The sequence below is a fragment of the Dasypus novemcinctus genome, chromosome 2, assembly GCF_030445035.2.
Source record: "Dasypus novemcinctus isolate mDasNov1 chromosome 2, mDasNov1.1.hap2, whole genome shotgun sequence".
Classification (NCBI taxonomy): Eukaryota; Metazoa; Chordata; class Mammalia; order Cingulata; family Dasypodidae; genus Dasypus; species Dasypus novemcinctus.
In genome coordinates, this window is record NC_080674.1 from 85,170,306 (window position 1) to 85,193,280 (window position 22,975).

General features: G+C 38.4%; 1 protein-coding gene across 1 annotated transcript in view; it reads left to right on the plus strand.

Annotated features, from left to right (window-relative positions):
* VCAN (versican) overlaps positions 1-22,975 on the plus strand; it is a 122,133-nt gene that overhangs the window by 21,794 nt on the left and 77,364 nt on the right. Inside the window, exons 4-5 of the mRNA XM_058275658.2 lie at positions 2,400-2,574; positions 2,659-2,786. Of these exons, the coding sequence (XP_058131641.1) occupies positions 2,400-2,574; positions 2,659-2,786 (303 nt within the window). The remainder of the gene's footprint in view (positions 1-2,399; positions 2,575-2,658; positions 2,787-22,975) is intronic.

Below are 22,975 nucleotides of genomic sequence, written 5' to 3' on the forward strand. Positions count from 1 at the left end.
TAAGCCTTGCAATGAGACATTTTAGTTTTACCCCTCTTTCAGTAGTGGTTTTATATGTCATTTGAATTGAAGGTAGGAGACAAAGCAAAGAAAAATTGCTTTAATTGGGCACACACATAATGCCTTAGCTCTTGGAAGCATACTGTTTTGGCAAGTTATTAAGCAAAAATCAAATACCCAGACATGATGGGACAGATTTTCTTCCGACCCTCCATTTTCTTATAAAATATTTACCTTTCAGAAATACATACAAAGGGATTTATTAAAATCCTTTCTTGTGTAGCCAAAAGGAAATACTTTGATTTTCATATGCAATAAATTAACTTTCTGAACATCCTTTTATATTAAGATTGGATTGCTCTCATCAAAAAATCTATTTTTATGTTGCAGAGGCATCCACAAAATACCCCGGCCTCTTCTAACCTTTTTATCATTAAATGTAAGATTGTTCTTCTATGATCTTTCACCTTTTTAAAATCCCAAGAGGGGTTTAACAACTTCTTACAATTTTTCACCATTGAAGAATTAACAATAGATTTGCCTTTGCCCCTCAAACATTGAAAATCCCCCACTTAATCTCCTTAGCCCCATAGGGACTTCAAATTTTTCCAGCAATTGCAGATACTTGTGCATATTGATGTTGCCTGCCTTGGTTGTGGAGACACCTTTTTTCCCCTACTGGTAATCATCTGCACACATGGAAAATTTTGATTACCAATAATACTATTTGGTAATTAAAGATCAATATAGCCTATCCCTCATACGTACCAGACAGGAGCATATTCATTTCCTGACAATTTTAGAGAGGTTCTATAAGGTAAAATTTTTCTGAAAGCCGTATGATGAATTTTTTGCAAGGGCTTTTATTTGAGGCATGAAAGATCAGAAATGGGGAAATGAATGTTGGTAGTCAGTGCATCTACCTGTTACCTGAGCAGGTCTTTTTCTGTTGACACTGATCACAGGTGTTTATCTATGATCTGGCTAACCCATTCCCCCATAGTTACTTTTCTGGCACACACCTGTCCTGAAGGAAAGAGATAATCAAGGGATGGACATATAGGAGACTCTCTTATCGCTAGAAGTCAAACTGTGGGGGCGATAGATTGTTGTCAGCCCTAGGAAATTACTAGGAATAAGAGGAGAGGAAAAGATATTTTGGAAATCACAATTCATTCCAAGTAACAAAAAAGTAGTCTTAAACAAATGATGTGACTATTAATAAAATCTCATTTGTAAGAACTAGTTTCCCAGGCACAGTAGTGTGAATCACTTTGCAGGCTTGTAGAAGTGCGTCACATATTTTCACTCCAACTAAAATGGAGATGCTCTTGTTGAATGGGAGTAGAGAACCTAAAGCTCCACACCCTCGGTTTCACTTCCCTCACTCCTTTGTCAATTCCTTGAGCCCTGGAGCATAGTTCAAGAACCACTAGTTTAGGCAGCCCCTAGAGTACAGCACAGTGATGTTTTTTGAAACAAGTACCTAGGAGGTCTGGCTTAAGCCCAAGGGCATCTGAAAAACTTTATTTCAGTCCTTCTGTGGGGAAAATATCATACATTTTATCTGTCATAGTAAAGACCCTAAATTATCCTGTCAAGTAGTGAATATGATAAACTTTTGGGTAGTCCATAATAGCCTACCCAACATTTTTTGCATATTCTAATTTGACCTTCTCATCAATCAAATAACATAAGCTATATTAGTTCCACTTTGTCGAGTAGTGAATTAAGACTCAGAGAGGTTGACTTGTATGTAATTAAGGAGCAAAGTCAGGCTTGGAACGTGCCTCCTGACTCATATATATACATAGAGTTCAGTGTGTTTTCCACTCCAGCATATTGTCTCTGGAAGTAAATATTTTGATATTTTCTTGTTGAGGTAGTGCTGTTAATGTTTTCATGAAAAGGGTGAATATTTTATGCACTTCTACTGAACTCGCTGTGGGCAAATTCATGAAGTATGAGAAGCTGATGTGTAGCCCCTTCAATTCTTTGTATCTTATGCAGCACCTTACTCCCTTTTGGTGCTCAGTGCTCCCATCATGAAGGCCTCCTTGTGTTTAGGACAACAATCCACAACTACTGGCAATTTAGTAACTTAATACCTTTCTTGGATTGTTTACATGTTGATAGAATTCCTGACTAGGAAGCTTTCTAAGAGAGTACAGCGGGACCCCTGGGTGAGAGGCGATTTTGGAGCATCTCTCATGAAACTGATTTTGCATTTATGCTGGCTTTGTTGAATAAATAAGGGCTGCACAATGTAAACATAAAGAATTGCATGATGTTATGAGCATGTTACCAATTAATTTGATACATTGCCCCAAATGAGAAGTTTTGCACAATATGGGGAGAGATATGAACATGGCCCTAATTGCTTGCTGCTGTCTTTGCAGGGGTTGTATTTCACTATCGGGCTGCGACCAGCAGGTACACTCTTACTTTTGAGATGGCACAGAAGGTTTGTTTGGATAATGGGGCAGTCATAGCAAGCCCAGAGCAGCTCTTTGCCGCCTATGAAGATGGATTTGAGCAGTGCGATGCCGGCTGGCTGTCTGATCAGACCGTTAGGTGAGAGATCTGGGGGATATAGGCTTTACTTCATTCATTGGAAGTGAGAGGATAATGCCACTTACTATCCTTTTATTTCCTCAGATACCCCATCCGGACACCTCGGGTAGGTTGTTACGGAGATATGATGGGGAAGGAAGGAGTCAGGACCTACGGATTCCGTTCCCCTCTTGAAACTTATGATGTGTACTGTTACGTGGAGCTTCTTGATGGTAAGATGTTCAAGTTTCTATAGCTTCATTCAAACTAAGAAAATTGAGGAAAGCCTGGGAGCATCTTGGAAAGTAGAGTCTTTGTGTGTTTGGATTCCAAACAGCAGCACTTAGCCTAAATGATCATGTGGTTTTGTGGTAAAATAAGCTTAAATTAAAGTAGAAATGGAAGGAGGTATGTATAGGTGGTTATGCAGGTTAGAAATGTCTTCAGTTAATGGCAGGTTTTCTTACAATCATAATGCTTTGGACTATTCCCAATACACTTTTAGAGAATAAAGAATAGATAACTCTAAGGGTAGTGTCTGTTCTGCTGAGAACTTCAGGTTAAAATCCTGTGTTGACAAACCACTGTGAAGCCAAGTACTTATATTTGCAATAAAAAATTAAACACCCCAAAACTCAACTAACCCATCCTGTAAACAAGCCGAGGAGAGATTTTCATGGTTCAATTTTCTTTGCATTTACTTTGTTGTACTATTATTTGAGTGATCATTTATTCACTCAACCAACCAACACATTAAAAAAAACCTACTGTGTGCTAAGTACTCTGCTAGTTGCTAGGTATATGAAGCCGGGCAAGATATATAGCCTTTGCTTTAAAGACATTTACAGTCCAGCTGATTTCTGGAACTATCACTGCTCACTTAGCGCAAGTTAGAGATTCTAAAACTCAGAAGTTTAACTTCAATAGTGTTAGCATTATAGAAGGGCATGATAAGTTTTAATTCGTACAGTTATATGTAATAGATGTTTCTGTGACTTTTGAAATGGAGTTTCATTAACATTAACAGATATCTTAGAAGCCTAAATAAATAAGTAGAAGTATTGAGCTGACAAACTTTTAATTTTGGCTGGCTACACATAAAAAGAATGACCTCAGTTTCCTTATGTATAAAATGAGAATGTGGGACTAGATAATTTCTATGACCCGTTTACAATGTTAAAATTTTGTGATTCTATGATTCTTTGAATGGAATAAAACAAACTTAGAGCCTGAAAGCTGGAAAATGAGTCTGTATTTTCTTAATGCTCTGAGTCCATTGGAATAGGAAGGGCTTCCTTCAGTAAGGTTGCTTCATGTGTGTTTATCTAGGGTCTTAGCATTCTTTTTATTTATTTATTTTTTGAAAATTTTTTATTTAATTGCCTTTTTTTAAAGATACATAGACCACAAAAAATGTTACATTAAAAATTGTTAGAGGTTTCCATATACCCTACACCCGACCCACCCCACTCCTCCCACATCAACAACCTCTTTCATCATTGTGGCACATTCATTGCATTTGGCGAATACATTTTAGAGCACTGCTGCACCGCATGGATTATAGTTTACATTGTAGTTTACACTCTCCCCCAGTACATTCAGTGGGTGATGGCAGAATATATAATGTCCAGCATCTGTCCTTAAATATCATTGAGGTCAACTCCAAGTCCCAAAAATGCCCCCATATCACATCCCTTCTTCCCTCTTCCTGCCCTCAGCAACTACTGTTGCCACTGTCTCCACATCAATGATACAATTTCTTCAATTTCTAGAGTCATAATAGTTCTATAGTAGAATACCAGTAAGTCTACCCTAATCCATATTTTATTCCTCCATCATGTGGACCCTGGGATGGTGATGTCCACTCTACCTCTAAATCGGGAGGGGGCTTAGATCCCACATGGTTGATGGATGCGATTCTCCTGCTTGCAGTTGTAGGCACTCTTGGTTCTGTGGTGTGGTGGTTGACCATCTTCACCCCCCTGATGGCTCACCTGGGTAAGTCCAATGAACTGCAGAGTAGGAGTTGCAACTCTGCTGAGGCTCAGGGCCCAGCTGGCAAATGGCCAGTTCAGAGATTCAAGTCTCCTTAGTATACAGCAACCCCAGCATCAACCACAGGTTCAGTAAAAGTGACAGAAGAAGCATGTGTAAAAAGGTCACATCTGAGTCCAACTCTATCACATTCAGGAACACAAATTACAAAATAGGGCCCACTGACATGGCACTGAACTCCAGATCCATCTGCCATGACTGTAGAATCTTGTGTCTCCATAGTCCTCAGGAGCACCAGTAGCTGGGGTTGTACCTACTTTGGCTCTCTCTTGGACCCTGCTGAGACGTGCATAAGTGCTACCCCTCTGATGACCTCCCAGCTCTTTTCTTAAGACTGTTAGCCATTTGTCTTTACCATTATCCCACTTTTATTCAAGGTTTTTCTCTAGTTACATCACCAGCTAGTGATTGGTAGTAATCCCTTGGTGCCAGGGAGGCTCATCCCCAGGAATCATGTCCCATGCTGGAGGGAAGGTAATGCATTTACAGGCTGAGTTTGGCTTAGAGAGTGGCCACATTTGAGCACCATGGAGTCTCTCAGGAGGTAACTCTTAGGTACCCTGCAGCTCTAGGCCTGGTTCAAATTTCAGGCACACAGGCTCATAAGCATAGTTATCATTGGACCATCCTTCCTCACTGGTCTTTGCCCTTGCACTTGGGGGATTGTTGCTGTTTCATGGGGAATGTGATGGAGCTCCCCTGGCTAGGAACTCAGCACTCCCTCAGTTGTCATTTGTAACTGTAACTACTATGAAAACACCCAACGAATATCCGAACATTTTTATATACCCTATATGCATGTCCTGGAGAACTTCCCGCCCAACCATGTGTCCCCCATCAGTAACACTCCACACCACTGTTCCTCCCCTGCCATAGTTGAACCCCTCTGTGATCCAAAACTTCTTAAAAAATGAAGCCTAATATATTGCCAAATTCAATTAGTAGGAAAATGACATAGTAATGATAGGCTTAAAGATTAGAAATAGAATACATACTAATTTAGAAAAAACTAAAATAAAGTAAAAAATAAATTGGAGTATTAAAAAATGAAAAATATCATAAAACTTTATTTTTGACATTTTGCCTTTCATCGGTGTAATAGGTGTTACCCTGTATGTACAGTGGCAAGGCAATTTCTTTCATTCCTTCCTGAGTGTCTACATCCTTTTTTTAAAAAAAATTTTTAATTTTGTCTTCAAAAAAGTTTTAGATCACAGTAAAGTCACCTATACAATATAGGGGACTTCCATATATCCAACATCAAACCCTTTTCCCCCTTCCCCAGCAATTATCTTTTTACATGTTCATGTTATATTTGCTGCAGCTGAGTACAGATATTGAAACATAGTTACCAAACATGATTCCATTTTGGTATACATTATGGTTTATATTTTAGACTGTACAATCTAAATTTTTATTTACATTATGGTTTACATTTTAGCCTATAGACTTTTATACATTTTTGGTGAAATTTAACATGTTCTATATCCATCATTGCTCAGTCTTGTGGAACACTTCCATTGTCCCCCAGTTATGCTGCTTCCATCTATTCTATTCCTCTTTCCCCTTCCCCCAGGGCCCACAGTGACAACCAAGCTTCACTGCTTGAGGAACCAGATTCACAGATACTTGCAACAATGCTGCGAGCTTGACACACTAGACTATCACCCCCACTTGGGAGCCACCAATTCTTTCAAGAGACACAATTCCCTATGTTTGAGAACATCAGGCCTCCCCAGGATGGGGGTACACCTTCTTACTCATTGAATGGGTCTCCACCAATGATATAACATACTATTACAAGATGAGCATGCACACACTCCCTAGAAGCCTTCCCCTATGCCAGATGCCCCCCTTTAAGCACCTTAAACTGATAACCCGTCTTTATTATATTTTCTAAAGAGTTTTCTTAACATTGATTTTTTAAAATAGAATAGGAGATGGTTTGTAGGAGAATCTGATTCTAGGAAAAGTTGGCTATTGCCGTTTCAGTAGAAGTGGAAATGTTTATCTATCATTTTTTAAATTGCGAATAATATCCAACAGAGTGATAGAAAAATTTCTAGAATTCTGGTAATACTGAAACTAGACCAGAGGTATTTTCTGAGAAATTATATGTAAGACCTAATTGTCTAAAGACCTTTAAAAAAAATAATAGAAATGGTGGTTTTCAGGTGCATGGCCTGGCCCAAATAAGAATAAGCATCCCAAGCAAACTTCTTCGGTGTAAGGTCTCAGGATGCCACCAGCCTGTGGACCATGATGGTCCCCCAACATGTCTTTCCTTTAGTCTTATGTGGATGAAGCTATGGGAATCTTAGGCTGTAGACTCCCCAACTCTGAGAAAGTTCGTTCACATTCAGAGGAGGGTACTCTGGCCTCTGTCTTTCTGCAGTCATGCCAGAAATTCCATGACCTCTGCAAGTATTGGTTAAAGTACTTTTGAGACACCCTAATCATGCCAAGAAATCTCTCAGCCACACTGTACCAACCCAGCCTGTTAAGAGCTTGCTCCTATATAATCTACTTATCATTATTACTAGTGTTTGAGGAAATGGACTCTGTTGGAAGAGTTGCTCTGAGAATGTACATTTTGTCCACTACTGGGAAAGATTTACTGGTCTTATAGAAGCTCTTCCCCACCTCCATAAATTTCTAAGGCTCTTCTAAGGCAAAATTTAAAAGTAGTTTCTGCCACAGTGTAATCCAAGTACATCTTATACAGTTACTTGGGATATAGGGTTTTATATATTTGATAAATGAAAACTTGTAATATGGAATACAGCATAACTTTAATTTGAATATTTATGCCAAACCAACAGAATTGGAGCCCTTTTAGTTTAGCACATAAAAGTTGGAGGAGAATGATAAAAGAATACCATTTCAAGCATTGACTGAAATTTGTGTCAATAGAATAACAAGGCTTTAAAAATTTGTTCCAGAGACAATTTTAGAGGACATGCAGCATGTTTACAATGACAATGCTTTGGAAAATTTTCTGTCCTTGTTTGTTGACCCTTGGAATCATAACACATTTTTAGAAACTGGTCTTTTCTCTTTTGACATGAAATTGGAGTGGGCTTTAGGTTTTTGAGGCTGATGATGTGAAAGCAAGATGACAAGATCACTCTTGTAAGGTATTTCTCATTACATTTTCTGAAATGTACACTCTCCCTTTGAGATAAAGACCATTTGCAAACTGTCAGTTGTTAAAAATTCTTGTGGAAAATTGACTATATAAATTTACAGCTGGTATTTCAATTGCCACATTGATAAAACTTACTTTGAAGGTGAGCCAAAATTCCTCATAAGAAATATATTTTTTTATTCATGGGTATAATAATTCCGCCTATAGATTACTACATTTGTCAGAGCCAGGTGTGTGTGTGTGTGTGTGTGTGTGTGTGTGTGTGTGTGTGTGTGTGTTTGTAAGAGAGAAACTAGAGATGATGAAGTACTCAGAATGCCTGTGATGGAACATTTATGCAAGAGTTAGATACCAAGGAGCATTACTTTAGATCAGAAGCCATATTATTTCAGATGGTCTTATGAGAAAGCCAATTAAGTATAAAATGAAACCTGGTTCAAAGATGCAGTTAACTTTCTGCTTTTATTTAATGATTTATTATGAAAGATATTTAGTTGACAGAATGTCAACCTTCCATTTTTTCCTCTCTTCTTGTTTTATATTGCCATGATCATCCTAACATATGTGTTTCTCTTGAAAATTTAAATAATTACACTAAAATAAATCCAGCCTTTTTGGGGAAAAAAATCTAATCTCTCTCTTCTTCTAAGATGGTGATTATAAAACAGTCATGCTTATGTCCATAATATTTAACTCTGTTTTTAAAAAAACTTACTGTGTTTAAGAGAGCAATGCTATCACCTATATCCACTAGCAAGCATTTCAATTTTAGCTTGCATTCTAGAAATGATCTAGAAGTTATTGAGGCTTATTAGCCATGATTTATAATGGGACACTAATGGAATTGGGAATCTAAAAGAGAAATCCAAAAATTCATAAAACGATCCTTATGAAGAGTCTAATATGCGTTTCTTGGCAAGGTAGATTTGGAGAGCTTAAAAGGGTTCCGAGTAGAGTTGATATGATTAAATGATTCAGAAAACTGATAAGGAGGCTGGGATTATTTAGGAGTGGTAAAGACAATGCTGAGAGAGGGCTCTTGGAAAGCAGTTAAATTTCTCAAAGATTCAGTCTCAAAGTGACTGAATCCCACCCAGCTCTGTCACTTACTGTCCTGAGATCCTGGGCAAGGCTTTATCTCTAAGTTTCAGTTTCTTCTTCTGTGAATTTGGCATAAGAATACTTCCTTTTTAATCATGGTATGAAGATTGAATGAGATAAGCTATAAAGCATTTAGCACAGTGTATGGCACAAAGTAAGTGCTCAATAAATAATAGCTATTAGAGCTTACAGGCACATGAAAGCTTCTTTATTTCTGCTGAATTCATAAGAAGAAGAAAACAAGTGAAAATTGCAGCACTGTGAATTAGATTTGATATAAGGAAAAATTTTATAACAATGAATATTGTTAAATGTAGAAAGAATCCTGAGTGCCTGTAAATTTCTCATATCTGGAGGTTTCTTCAGACTAGAATTGATCCGAGATGTTATAAGCATGATGTTCTATCAAATTCTACTTGAGCCATGGTACCTTGAAGGATACAGAGAATAACTGGAAATGGGTACTATATGAAGAGGGGTGAATTTTTTATGTCAGAGCTCTTCAAATATGATAACTTACTTCTTGAACATTATTGAATAATTTAAAATAACACTGTGGCAAAATAAAAATACCTAGATTATTCCCCCTAAATTGTTTGAAATGAGATTATATTCTGATTAGAACATTATCTTCATGAAGGTCATGAACACAAAATGGACCCACTTTGTCACCGGAGGACTTAAACACTTCTGAAATTGCTTTGTTGGTGAATATATTTCTGTACTGAAAACTGGCAGTTCAGTAAGATGTCTGTGAATCCAGCTATGTCCATACCAAATAATAATCCCTAGATAAAATAGTTTAGAGAGTTTTGGAAAAAACGGAGTACAATGTAAATATTCCTGTTTTTTTTTTTTTTTTAACCCTCAGACTTTTAAGGAATTTCTAATTATTTTAGTGAAATTAATATATTTACTAATTATGTGACTTCTTTATGATAGCAGTTAATTTTAAGAAAGTAGTTACCTTTTAATAGGACTGTAATTTTCTCTGTAGATAAATCAGGAGGTAGCAAATAAGTTCAGACTGCGTGCTGTCATGGCTGACCCCCTTAGTTCCCTTGCCAACAAGCCAACACTTCCAGCCCTGTCTCCAGATCTGTAAAGTGATCAGTCCAGGGGCTCCTTACCTTCTGACATGGGCATCCTTGGAGATCCACATTCCGTCCTCCTACAGCCTATATGTTCAAGTGTAGCCTACCCTGTCTTTTACTTGACCTAGACTAACTACTAACCTTCAAAATTCTGATTCCCTGACTTTCACCTAAGCTACCCAGAACTTTAATGTATCTAATATTGTGGGTTTTTTCTTTTATCTCATATCCCATCCCAAAGTTCTAGTTGACCTTTTTTGCCTTTACCATCTCTGAACCTTGAATTTATGATGTTAATCACCCTCCTACAAATTTTTTTTTATACCACCTTCTCCCATATTAGACTATAGGCTTTGGGAGTGAAAGAACCATGTGAATTTACCTGTATATCCCTACTATGCCCTCAGCAACTAGATGTCCCGTAAATGGAGTTAAATAAATGTGAATTAATGAACTAACCTCTGCATTATAAATGCCAACCCAGCCAGCCCCTACTACTTTATTCACCTTCTTTTACACTTGCCTCGTGGATACACATCTCTCTAGTCCTCGTCAGTATTCTACTTGCTTTGCAATTTTCCTTTGCTCCAGTTTCCTTATTAGTTTTTTAAATTTCATTTTTGTCCTCTTGTATGTAAATGGTAAGTCATATTAATGCTTTGTGGGATGAACGGGCCCCAGAGAAACAATTAAATGAAAAACGAAATAGTTAATTTCTTGTTTTGCCCCTTTAGCTCTGAGCTCTCTTCTGAACTCCATACCCATCGTCTCATTTTTGTGTCTTTTCTCTGTTCTTTTTTACTTCTGTAACTATTGGTTTATAATGTACAGTAAGAAATACATCTTCCTTACAAAAGAGTTAGCATTCTTTACATTTTGCTTTTTTTGTTAATTAACAGGCTTTTATTTTCTCTGATTTGATTCTCACAAAAATACTCCATGCCTTTAACAGTTCTTCAAGGGGCCTGTTTTATGATCATTGAGACCATCAACACATTTAATCACCAATGCCCTGTCATTCCCTTTTTCAGCCTTGTGCTGTGTTTTTTCTGTGCCTGAAAACTTACTGCTTCCAGAAGCTCAACTTTGGCTATTCCAGTTCAAACTTATATTACCTGGTTCTGAACTCCTATATTTCTTAGAGTTAGTTACACACATTTTGGTGTTTCATTTTATCTAGATGCTTTGCATTCATCAAATACAAAATGTTCTGTATTAGTTTTATATCTGCAAAACTACTATAAACCCCTGGTTGAGATAAGAGCATGAATTTCTTCTGTACCCCCTACCGCCCCCTACTACAAGATAGTGCCTAGTCTAGTAGTAGTCACATAATAGTTACACAAGAAATATTTCAAGGTGATTATAGTAGACCTCCAACCTAACCTTTGTTCCTTTCAGAGATGGCTCTACCACAACTCCATTTCTATATCATTTGAAAAAAATGTTTTGCTTTGTTCATTGAATTTACTAGGAATCTATTTGTTTTTACTTTTATTGGATCTCCATGATGCTAATTTTTGTCTTTGAATTTCTCTTCTCACTTTTTTCTATTATGTCTCTTAAAATATAAATCCTTCCCAGAAATACTTAATTCTCCTTTCAGCTTCTTACAACACTGTAATTTCCCTTTCTTACCCCATCTCTCCTGACCCTGCCCCCAGCAGGTCTTCTTTCTGGAATTTGTTTCTTTGTAGATATTCACAAGTTATGGGCTGTTTATTTCTACTGCTTCATGGTGTCAAAACCAGGATAACTCATCACCTCTAAGACTTGTGTGATACTTCCCTGTCATCTTTCTTCCTGACCTACAACCAAATTAACCTTTTTGTTAATGAGCTCTTTTAAGCATGAAAAGCTAAACATTTTGGTAAATGCCTGAATAGCATTAAACAGGTCTTGGAACAGGATTTAGCATTCGAAAAGGTTTTGATAAATCTATCAAATCCTGAAATTGTGTGATTTCCCTTCTGTAGATTCTCAGTTTGAATTTAATTAATTAATTAATTTTAATATTTATTATTTATTTATTTCTCTCCCCTTTCCCCCCCCCAGTTGTCTGCTGTCTGTGTCCATTCGCTGTGTGTTCTTCTGTGACCGCTTCTATCCTTATCAGCGACACTGGGAATCTGTGTTTCTTTTTGTTGTGTCATCTTGCTGCATCAGCTCTCCGTGTGTGGCGCCATTCCTGGGCAGGCTGCACTTTCTTTCGTGCTGGGTGTCCCTCCTTACAGGGCGCACTCCTTGCATGTGGGGCTCCCCTACGCGGGGGACACCTGTGGCAGGGCACTCCTTGCACGTATCAGCACTGCACATGGGCCAACTCCATGTGGGTCAAAGAAGTCAGGGGTTTGAGCCGTGGACCTCCCATGTGGTAGGCGGATGCCCTAACCATTGGGCCAAGTCCACTTTCCCTCATGAAACCTTTATGAGGCATGTTTCTTTTTAAAAGCCTCATTTTCATACATAAGGAAACTGAGGCACAGAGAGTTTAAAAGACTTGGATGATGAGAAGTTACTGGGCATGTCCATCCTCCTCTTCTGTTTCAGTAACTCTCAGGGCCACCAAAGATTGCCCAGCAGAGCAGCAGGCAGTCTTACTAGCCAAGAAGATGCCAAGTGTTGGCAAAGTTCCCCCAAATCTCTGATTTCCCACTTACAAATCACCTATTTAAAGTGTGCCATACAATGGTTTTATTCACAGTTTTGCAGCGATCACCACAATAAATTTTAGAGCATTTTTATCACCCCAATCCTCATATACTTTAGCTATCAACTCTCAATTCCTGCAACCCTTCCTGAAGTCCAGTCATAGGCAAACACTAATCTACTTTCTGTCTCTATACATTTACCTGTTGTGGACATGGCATGTAAATGTAATCATACAATATGTGGCCCTTTGTGACTGACTTCTTTCCCTTAGCTTAGTGTTTTCAAGGTTCATCCATGTTATAGCATGTGTCAGTCTTTCATTCCTTTTTATGGTGAATAATATTCTATTGCATTAATATACTACATTTTGTTAATATTCATCAGGTAGGGTTGTTTTCACCTTTGGCTCTTATGAATAATGGTGCTATGACCATCATGTACTAGTTTTTGGTGGACATAGGTTTTTTTTTCCTCTTGGCTATATACATAGAAGTAGAATTGCTAGGTCAAATGGAAACCATTTAACTTTGTGAGGAAATGCCAAGCTGTTTTGCAACATGGCTCTACTATTTTACACTCCTGAAAGCAGCACATAAGGGTTCTGATTTCTCCACCACCTCACCAATAATTGTTTTTAACTGATTTTTAAAATTATACCCATTCTAAGGAGTGTGAGTTGATATTGCATTGTGGTTGTGAATTGGTTTTTCCCTGATGACTAATGATGGTCACCATCTTTTTATAGGATTATTGGTCATTTCTATATATCTGGAGAAATGTCTGTTCAGATGTCTTGCTCATTTTTGTTTGGGTTATTTTCTTTTTATTGTTGTATTGTTAGAGATTTATATATTCTGGATCCAAGTCACTTATTAGATATATGATTTGCAAGTATGTTCTCCCTTCTATTCCTGTCACTTCACTTTTTTTTTTTAGTTAGTCCAGTAAAAAAGAATTTGTTGACAAATGGGGGGAAAGAACAGAGCTTACTGAGAAATGGGAGAGAAGGACGGAAATAGGCACCGAGATTTGATGCTGGCTCTTCTAGACAGAGAGAGTGCGCTTTGGCTTGTTTGGTCACCTCTTTAGCTATTAATTATTCCTCTACTTGCTAATGCTAAGTGGAGGGGCCCTACCTCTTATTGGTTACCCCACCAATAGTGGGACCAATGGTCACTTCACTTTCTTCATAGTGTTCTTTGAAGCAAAATTTTTAATTTTGATGAAGTTCAATTATTTAATTTTTTATTTGGTTGTTTGTGCTTTTGGTGTCTTATCTAAGAAAATATTTCCAAATCCCAATCACAAAGATTTACCCATATGTATTCTAAGAGTTTTATAGTTTTTGCTCTTATATTTAGACCCTTGTTCCATTTTGAGTTAGTTTTTGTATATGGTCTGAGGTTGGGGGTCTAATTCATTCTTTTGCATGTTGATATCCAGTTGTCCCAGCACCATTTGTTGAAAAAAGACCCCACTGAATGGACTTGGGACCTTTGTCAGGAATCAGTTGACCATAGATAAATTGTTTTTTCTGAACTCTCAATTCTATTCCATTGATCTTATATCTTCCTAATGCCAGTACTATACCTTCTTGATACTGTTATTTTGCATTAAGTTTAGGTTTCAGGAAGAGTGTATCTTCCAACTTTGCTCTTCTTTTTCAGATTGTTTTGGCAATTTTAGGTCTCTTGAGTTCTTCCATGAATTTTAGGATCAACTTGTTGATTTCTACCAAGAAGCCAGAATGGATTCTGATAGGACTTACATTGAATCTCTAGATCAGGTCAGAGACAGTTGTCATTTTAACAATATTAAGTATTCTGATCCATGAACATATCTTTCTCTTTTTTTTAGATATTTAATTTCATTCAGTAAAATTTTGTTGCTTTTGGAGTATGTTTTTCACATTTTGTTACATGTATTCCTAAATATTTTATTCTTTTAATGAATTTTATTCTTTTAATGAATGGAATTTTCTTAATCTTTGATTGTTCATTGCAAGTATATAGAAATGCAGTTGATTTTTATACATCTGTCTTGTATCCTGCAACCTTGCTAACTCATTTATTAGTTATAATAGTCTTTCAGTGGACCTCTTAGAATTTTCTATATGTGGTCTCTTTCATTTTATAATTTAACCTTAGATAAGTAGAAATGTCTTGACATAAACCCTTTGAAGCTTTAAGGTTTTTATGTCACGTTCTCCTGGAGTTCCACACCCAAAGAGTCTTTGGAAATACAGTGACCACTTGCCTCCTAGCTGTGAAAAGTCACAACAACAACAAAAACAAAAACTAGGTTTAAAAACAAAAACTAGGCTTGGTCCTCTGTATTTTATACAGAGACAAACTATGCCTGTCAAATCAAATAACACATTCAATTGCTTATAGATTTTGAAGATTTAGAAACCCATAAATGTTTAAGAATCTCTTCCTCACTCTAATGGAAATCTTACTGCCTTGTCTATGGAAATGTATAAGTCCAGACATTCTGAAAACCATTAAAATATATTTAACTTTTAGTGAGGGCTTCATTAGTATTTGAAGCTTTTAAATGACATACATGGGGACTTTGTAATAACACGTTTAAAACTATGCAGATTCCTTTTCCCAGGAATGTTATCTGACTTAGCAAATGTTAATTGACCGTCACAGCAGACTAATGATAATAATCTAATAAGTAAAGGTTAAAAATTTCAAAACCCAAATTCTAAGTTTTAAGCAACATCAGTCTTTCTACTTAAGCTTAAAGGTGAGAAATTTGAAAGGTGCTAACTCTCCAGTCTCATTACACCCTAAATTGGAAACATCACCAGCCTAACGTGAGCTCTGAGTTCTGCAAAGAAGTGAAGTTACCTTGGCAACACCAAAGTTTTTCCTGTCACTGCTAATAGAAGGTTGGCTTCTGCACAGGTTAAAAGATCAAGTCTTAGGGGACTTGACATGCTTTTAAGTTATCAGCAAACTTTAGACCTTAAAGGTTATATAGTTATTGTGTATTATATGGTTACCTGCTATTAGAACATATTTAGCTCATGGATTCTGTGATCCAGAGGATAGTGGGCCGAAGTCTTCATTGATTTGATTCTATATATATAGACAGGCAAAGGAGAAAAAAAACAGAGGAAGGAATAGAACCCCTTTTTGAAAAACTTAAAAGTCCCAGATTTTCACAGCTGCTATAATAATTATGTTAAATTGAATTGTTTCTATCACCTTATTATATGTTCTATATCCTAAGGATTTTATGGTTTGGGTATTTAGAAGCTCATTTCATGTGACTACTTCAAGCTCACATACCACACCTACATTTGCATACACTTATTACTTATTTACCATTTTGACCAAAATAATGAGGAAATGTAAAAACATTTATCAACCTTGATTCCTCAAGATGCAGAAAAACAGGGAGTTCTATTTTTAATGGTAAAAACCAGTCATCATTGGTTTATAAGAATTCATTTTCAGACCAAACTATGCAGGGTTATTAGCACAAAAGAATAGAAGAAACATTAAACATTTATCACATCACCCAGAAAAAAATATGTCTTGCTAGAAATTGGTGAGAGATCTCAGCTTTGACCCAAAGTTTTTTTGGAAAGAATTGTTCTTCTTTTCACCTTGGTGATTGACAGGAATAGTCCGGGAAAAGAAAAATCCTATTCTAGCTTTGCTCTAGACTCACTGTCTCTTAATAATTTTTCTGAGTTACCTGTGGGTATAAACTCTAACTTTTGAATACCGTGGGTCGTTTTTAATGTTTTGATTTGTTTCCATCATTGCTTGCCATTTCAGGATGTGTCATTTTTTAATCTGCCAAGAAGCAGCTTTTCCAGTTAGTAATCTGAAGTGTGGAAAAAGGATATGCATGGTCCACTTTCCAGGGATTCTTGTAGCAGCTAGTTGTCAAATTAAAGTATTTTTTTCCTTACTATTCCTGATGATGTTAATCCTCATGATTAAGACAAGTTTAGTCTTGGGGATGATATGAAATATTGAAGTCTCACCAGGAATGTTTTCCAGTTTCTTCTCGCAGTTTCCTGGAAAGCCAAAATAATAGGAATAATTCAAAGCCAAAATTATTAATTTGGAATTGTAGAAAAATATGACTTAGGAAATTGCTTATATGTTTTCCATTGAATATGCAAATTATCATGCATGCAAAATCCTTTCTTCTGCATTGTATTTTTATGAGTGTCTGTATGTGCGCACTTATGTGTATACATATACATGAATTCTTGCTCATATTAACTTAAATTAACTTACAATTTTTCTGAAGTAATGCATGGTTTTTTTGTATGCAAAAGATATTCTGTATATTTCTTTTCTGACATTTTATTGTCCTTTCTTTAATTACAGAGAAATTAAATATTATCTCCTAGTAAATTTAAGGACATTTAAAGACTTGTTCCAAATTAGTATTCTAGCTCCAAATTTGATAGCAATTGTCCTATAAATGTGGCTGCTTTAATGAGGCTACTTCTGTAACTTAACAGTAATCTTATCAACCTTATAAATAGTGTTTGTTTTCCAGTAGGACATAGGACAATAGGGCAACAATTCAGTAAATCTAAAAATATATTAAATTGTTCAGGTCCAAGTATACAGTAATAGAGTTACAACATGACCTTGGCCAATACTAATAAAATTGGCATTTTCTCTCACAGAGGTCTGTGCTTTCCCCCCAACTCCAAAGGTAGTAAATACTGCGATAAAAACTAGGAAGGAGCTTTCATTACTCACATCAGAGGCAAAAAGGGTGCCTTTTAGCTAGCTAGCCTCAGGGTAGGAGCTTACACAGCTGGGCCAATTAAATCGTGTTAAGAGAACACAATGGTGCAAGTGCACTGAGCTGCTTTGCTTCATTTCCTACTTTTGTCTGTGATCAATGGCTTTCTGTCTCTCTCACTTTTTTTTTTTTTTTCTTTTAGTTTCTGATTTGCCTCATGGTGCATCCTCATTTGAGCATTCATTTTTTTGGACCAAACCTGGCATTACATTACTTTCACTGCCCCAGATTTAATTCCTGCACAATTTCACCCCACTGTGCTATAGTGGAGTGAATTCCTACTTTTATTTTGTCTGCTGACTTTGTCCTTTCTCACTCTGCTTCTCCCTTGAGCAGGTTGACACTTAAGCTGCCATAAACTTAATATTCAGATATGTTTGATATAAATGAACTGAGATTCCTCTTCTTAATTGAAACACATTTTTCTAGAGCAGTGTTTTCCAAACCCAAGAAGCAGATCCGTGGACTATTAATTAGTGTTCTATGAGAAAAGAGGAGTTTTTTGGGCAAATGGTTTTTTGGCGAACCATAACTTCCTTGTGGAGACTCACAATATACAATATAGTATTTTTGTCCTTTTCCTCCCCCTCGCCCATCCTGCTGTTTCTGTTGTCTGTGTCCATTTGCTGTGTGATCTTCTGTATCTATTTCTCTTTTTCTGTCTTCTCTTCTTGTCTTTCTCCTCTAGGATTCACTGGGATTTGATCTTGGGGACCTCTGATGTGGAGAGATGTTCCCTGTCAATTCTACCACTTCAGTTCCTGGTGTCTATTGGACTTCACCTTGACTCTCCCCTTTGTCTCTCTTTTGTTGTGTTGTCATCTTGCTGTGTGACTGACTTGCGTGGGCACTGGCTCATTGTGCAGGCACTTGGCTCACTGCTTGGGCACCAGCTCACCACGTGGGCACTCCTGTGGGCACTGAGCTCATCCTGTGGGCACTTGCGTAGGCACTCAGTTCCCTGTGTGAGCTCTTGGCTCGCAGCACAGGTACTCACATGGGCGCTTGGCTTGCCATGTGGGCACTCAGCTCACCACATGGGTACTTGGCTCACCATGCAGGCACTCGGCTCACCATGTGGTCACTTGCTTGCCATGCAGGCACACTTTCTCTTCTTCTTTTTCACCAGGAGCCCCAGGGATTGAACCCAGGTCCTCCCATATGGTAGGGGGAGGCCTTATCACTTGAACCACATCTGCTTCCCTACAGTATAGTATTAAAGATATGCAGTGTTTACGTCTTGCAGAAAAGACACCTGTGAGATTGTGTTTAGTGACAAGTATTTGTTTTCTAAATGCATATCCATGGAACCGCTTTTCTTTGGAATACCTATTCACAGCGCTAGGATCACTAGTTTTCTATAGAAGACTATTTTGGAAATTATGTTAATAGAGCTTGGATCATCTTTTAGTTTGCTAGGCTGATCAAAGCAAATACCATGAAATGAATTAGTTTAAACAGTGGGAATTTATTTGCTCATGGTTTCGAGGCTGAGAAAATATCCAAATCAAAGCATCATCAAGGTGATGTTATGCTTTCTTCCCAAAGACCAGCTGCCAGCTATCCTTGGCTCCTCTGTCACATGGCAAGACACATGGCAGTATTTGCTGGTGTCTCCCTTCTCTTCCAGGTTTTTTTTATTTCAACTTCTCGCTTCTGTGACTTGCTCTCCCTCTGTCTGGACATCATGCTTTATAAAGGACTCTAGAAATAGGATTAAGACCCATCATGATTGAGGTGGGCCACACCTTAACGGATGTAACTCTAAGGTACTACTTACAATCACAGGAATGGATTAAATTTAAGACCATTTTTTCTGGGGTACTTACAGTTTCAAACCACCACAGACCATAAGTAAGCAATCTTCCCTATCCAGATTTTCAACAATATGATTTTAAGAGGTTTATCCAGATTTATTTAAAACATTTTATTTTTCCCCTCCTCCTTCCCCCCGACCCCCACCCTGCTGTCTGTCCATTCGCTGTGTGATCTTCCATATCTATTTCTTTTTTTGTCTTCTCTTCATGTTTTCCATTCTAGCATTTACTGGGATTCAATCCTGGGGACCTCTGATGACCTCTGATGTGGAGAGAGGTCCCTGTCACTTGTGCCGCCTCAGTTCCTCGTCTCTGCTGTGCTTCATCTTGACTCTCCCCTTCATCTCTCTTTTGTTGTGTCATCATCTTGCTGTGTGACTCACTTGTGCGGGCATTGGCTCACTGCGTGGGCTCTCAGCTGCGGTGCGAGCACTGGCTTACCACTCAGGCATGCTTTCTCTTCTTCTTTTTCACCAGGAGTCCCCAGGGATCAAACATGGGCCCTCCCATATGGTAGGTGGAGACCTTATCATTTGAGCTGCATTCACTTCCCTTTATCCAGATTTAAACATTAGGTCACATGCACGTTTATTACATTGGATAAAAACATATAATGTCAAAGGATTTTCTCATTAAAACTTGGCATTTAAGAGGCTTGGGATTACTCAGTTTCTTCATATAATATAAAAATAATGTCTTAGATATCAAGGACACATAGTAATATGAATTTGTCTAGTTAATGTTATTATTTATTACTTTTGTTTCTAGTTCAGGTTTTAGTATGAAACCTATGTCAGAATATCTTGGCATAAATTAGAAAATTATAAGATGTTCTGTTTTGGGGGTTAATACAAAGGGAGGACAGAAGTTTGGACATTTAACTTAACATTTTGGTATAGATTAAATCAAAACAGCTTAAAAATATAGCTTGGAACGACTAGCAAGATGGTGGCAGAGCAAGGAGATCCTAGATTCAGCATGTCTACAAGGCAATTAGTAATCACCCAGAGCTACCTAAAGTGCTTGTTTAGGGGCTTCAGGAGACCAGAAGGGCATCCTACAATATCCTTGAAAGAATGAAAGGAGGAGACTTCCCATCTGCAGAGAAGATTTGTGCATAGAGCGCTCCACACCATGGAGGCCAGTGCCCATCTTCCTCTGGCAGCATTAGCTGCCTCAGGAGCTATTCTGCTGCTGGAATTGGGTGCTCTACTTCCCAAAAATGGGAGAAGAGGAGATGGTTGGGCACCAATTTCAGCTAATGATTACTTAGCTCAGCTGGCTAAAGTATAATCCTAAGAACAGCTAAAATTTGAACCAAGTCAGAAAGAGACTGGTAGCTGCCATTTTAACTTTGCATCTGGTACAAGGGGAAGTGGGGTGGACTGAAAATCACAGTGATGGTAGGGACCTGCTTCTATTCATCAAGATTGGGTTGCAGCTCTAGCCTATGCACCAGCCTCACCTCCAGGAAGAACGTGAGGGGACCTACACCTGCCTCTCTGGGAAAATACAGGCCACACCAAAGAAGCTGGTAATCATTCTACTCTGGTGTCCCAATCTGCCTTGGGAGCTGAGGCAGTTGGTGGAGGTTCCATTTCCCAAAAGTGGGGGAGGGAGAGACGATTGGCTGCTAACTTCAGCTACTGATTGGGTGGTTCAGCTGGCTGGAGTATGACCCTAGGAACAGCTGGGGTTTGGGCCTGTCCAGGTCAGAGGGGAGTTGTTAGCTGCCATTTTGACTGCCCCAGGCATGAGGGGAGGCTGGGCTGACTGAAAATCACAGTTAGAATAGAGACCGGCTTCTTTCACCCAGATTGAACTGCAGACCTAGCCTAGGCTTCAGCCCTACCTCTAGCAGGGAGGAGGCTGACAGGCCCTGCACCAGCCTCTCTGGGTAACTGCAGGTACCTTTAGCTGGCACAGACTGAATAACTGGAAGTCTTCCTGGGTAACTGCAGTCATTTTGGACCCGCATGGCATAAACTGCTGCCCACACCTGCAGCTCCATCCTTGCCCCAGGCAGGGGAGAAAGGGGCATGAAGTTTTATCAGTCTGTCTGGGCAACTATTGTCTAGGCCTGCATGACTTGGATTATTACACACAGCTGTGGTTCTGTCCCTACCCCTGGCAAAGGAGAAAGTTGGAAGAAGCTTCATCCATCCCTTGGGCAATGCAGGCAGCTTGAGTCTCCACAGCTTATAGCACCAAACGTACCCTCGGCTCCAAATGTACTCCTCAGCAAAAGAGTAAGAAAACCCCAAACTAAAAAGAGAAACTGTACCCAGAATAAATACATCTAGTAAGCCAGAGGTTAAGATACCAACAAAAAATTACATTCAATACCATGAAACAGGAAGATATGGCCCAGTTAAAGGAACAACATAAGCCTCCAGATGACATAAAGGAGCTGAGACAACTAATTATAGATGTTCAAACAAATCTTCTTAATAAATTTAATGAGATGACTAAAGAGATTAAGGATGTTAAGAAACATTGGGGGAAGTGGATGTATCTCAAGTGATAAGGCCTCTGCCTACCATATGGGAGGACTTGGGTTCAATCTCTTGGGACTCTTGGTGAAAAAGAAGAAGAGAAAGCATGCCTGAGTGGCAAGCTAGTGCCCCTGTGGTGATCTAAGTGCCCACACGTTGAGCTGAGTGCCTGCACGATGAGCTGAGTGCCCGTGCAAGTGCCTGTGTGGTGAGCCGAATGCACATGTGATGAGCCAGTGTGCACATGGCAAGCCAGTGCCAGCATGGTGGGCCTAGTGTCTGTGCAGCAAGCCGAGTGCCCGCACATTGAGGTAGTGCCCATGCAAGTAAGTCACACAGCAAAGTGATGATGCAGCAAAAGAGAGATGAAGGGGAGAGTCAAAGTGAAGCACAGCAGAGACCAGGAACTGAGGTGGCACAATTGACAGGGAACCTCTCTCCACATCAGAGGTCCCCAGGATTGAATCCCGGTGAATCTTAGAGGAGAAAGATGAGAAGAGAAGACAAGAAGAGAAACAGATACAGAAGATCACACAGTTAATGGACACAGACAGCAAAAACAGCAGGGCAGGGGAAGGGTAGGGAAAGGAAAAAAGATATAAAAAAAAAAAACATTGGATGAGCACGAAGAAGAATTTGAAAGCATACATAGAAAAATAGCAGATCTTATGGGGATGAAAGGCACAATAAATGAAATAAAAAGTACACTGGAATCATATAATAGCAGATTTGAAGAGGCAGAAGAAAGGATTGGCAAACTTGAAGAAATGGCATCCAAAAGTGAACATACAAAAGAACAGATGAAGTAAAGAATGAAAGAATTGAACAAGGTCTTCAGGAACTAAACTACAGCAAGAGATGTGCAAACATACATGTCATGGGTGTCACAGAAGGAGAAGAGAAGGATAAAGGGGCAGAAGGAATATCTGAAGAAATGATAGAAAATTTCTCAACACTGTTGAAGGACATGGATATCCATGTCTAGGAAACACAATGTACTCCCATCTGAATAAATCCAAATAGACTAACTCTGAGACACATACTAATGAGAATGTCAAATGCCAAAGACAAAGAGAGAATTCTGAGAGGAAGAAGAGAAAAGCAATGCATAACATGTAAGGGATATGCAATAAGATTAAGTGTCGAATTCTCATTAGAAACCATGGAGGCAAGAAGACAGTGGTATGATATATTTAGGATCCCCAAAAGAAAAGTTTACAGCCAAGAATCTTATATCAAGCACGATTGTTTTTCAAAAATAAGGTTGAG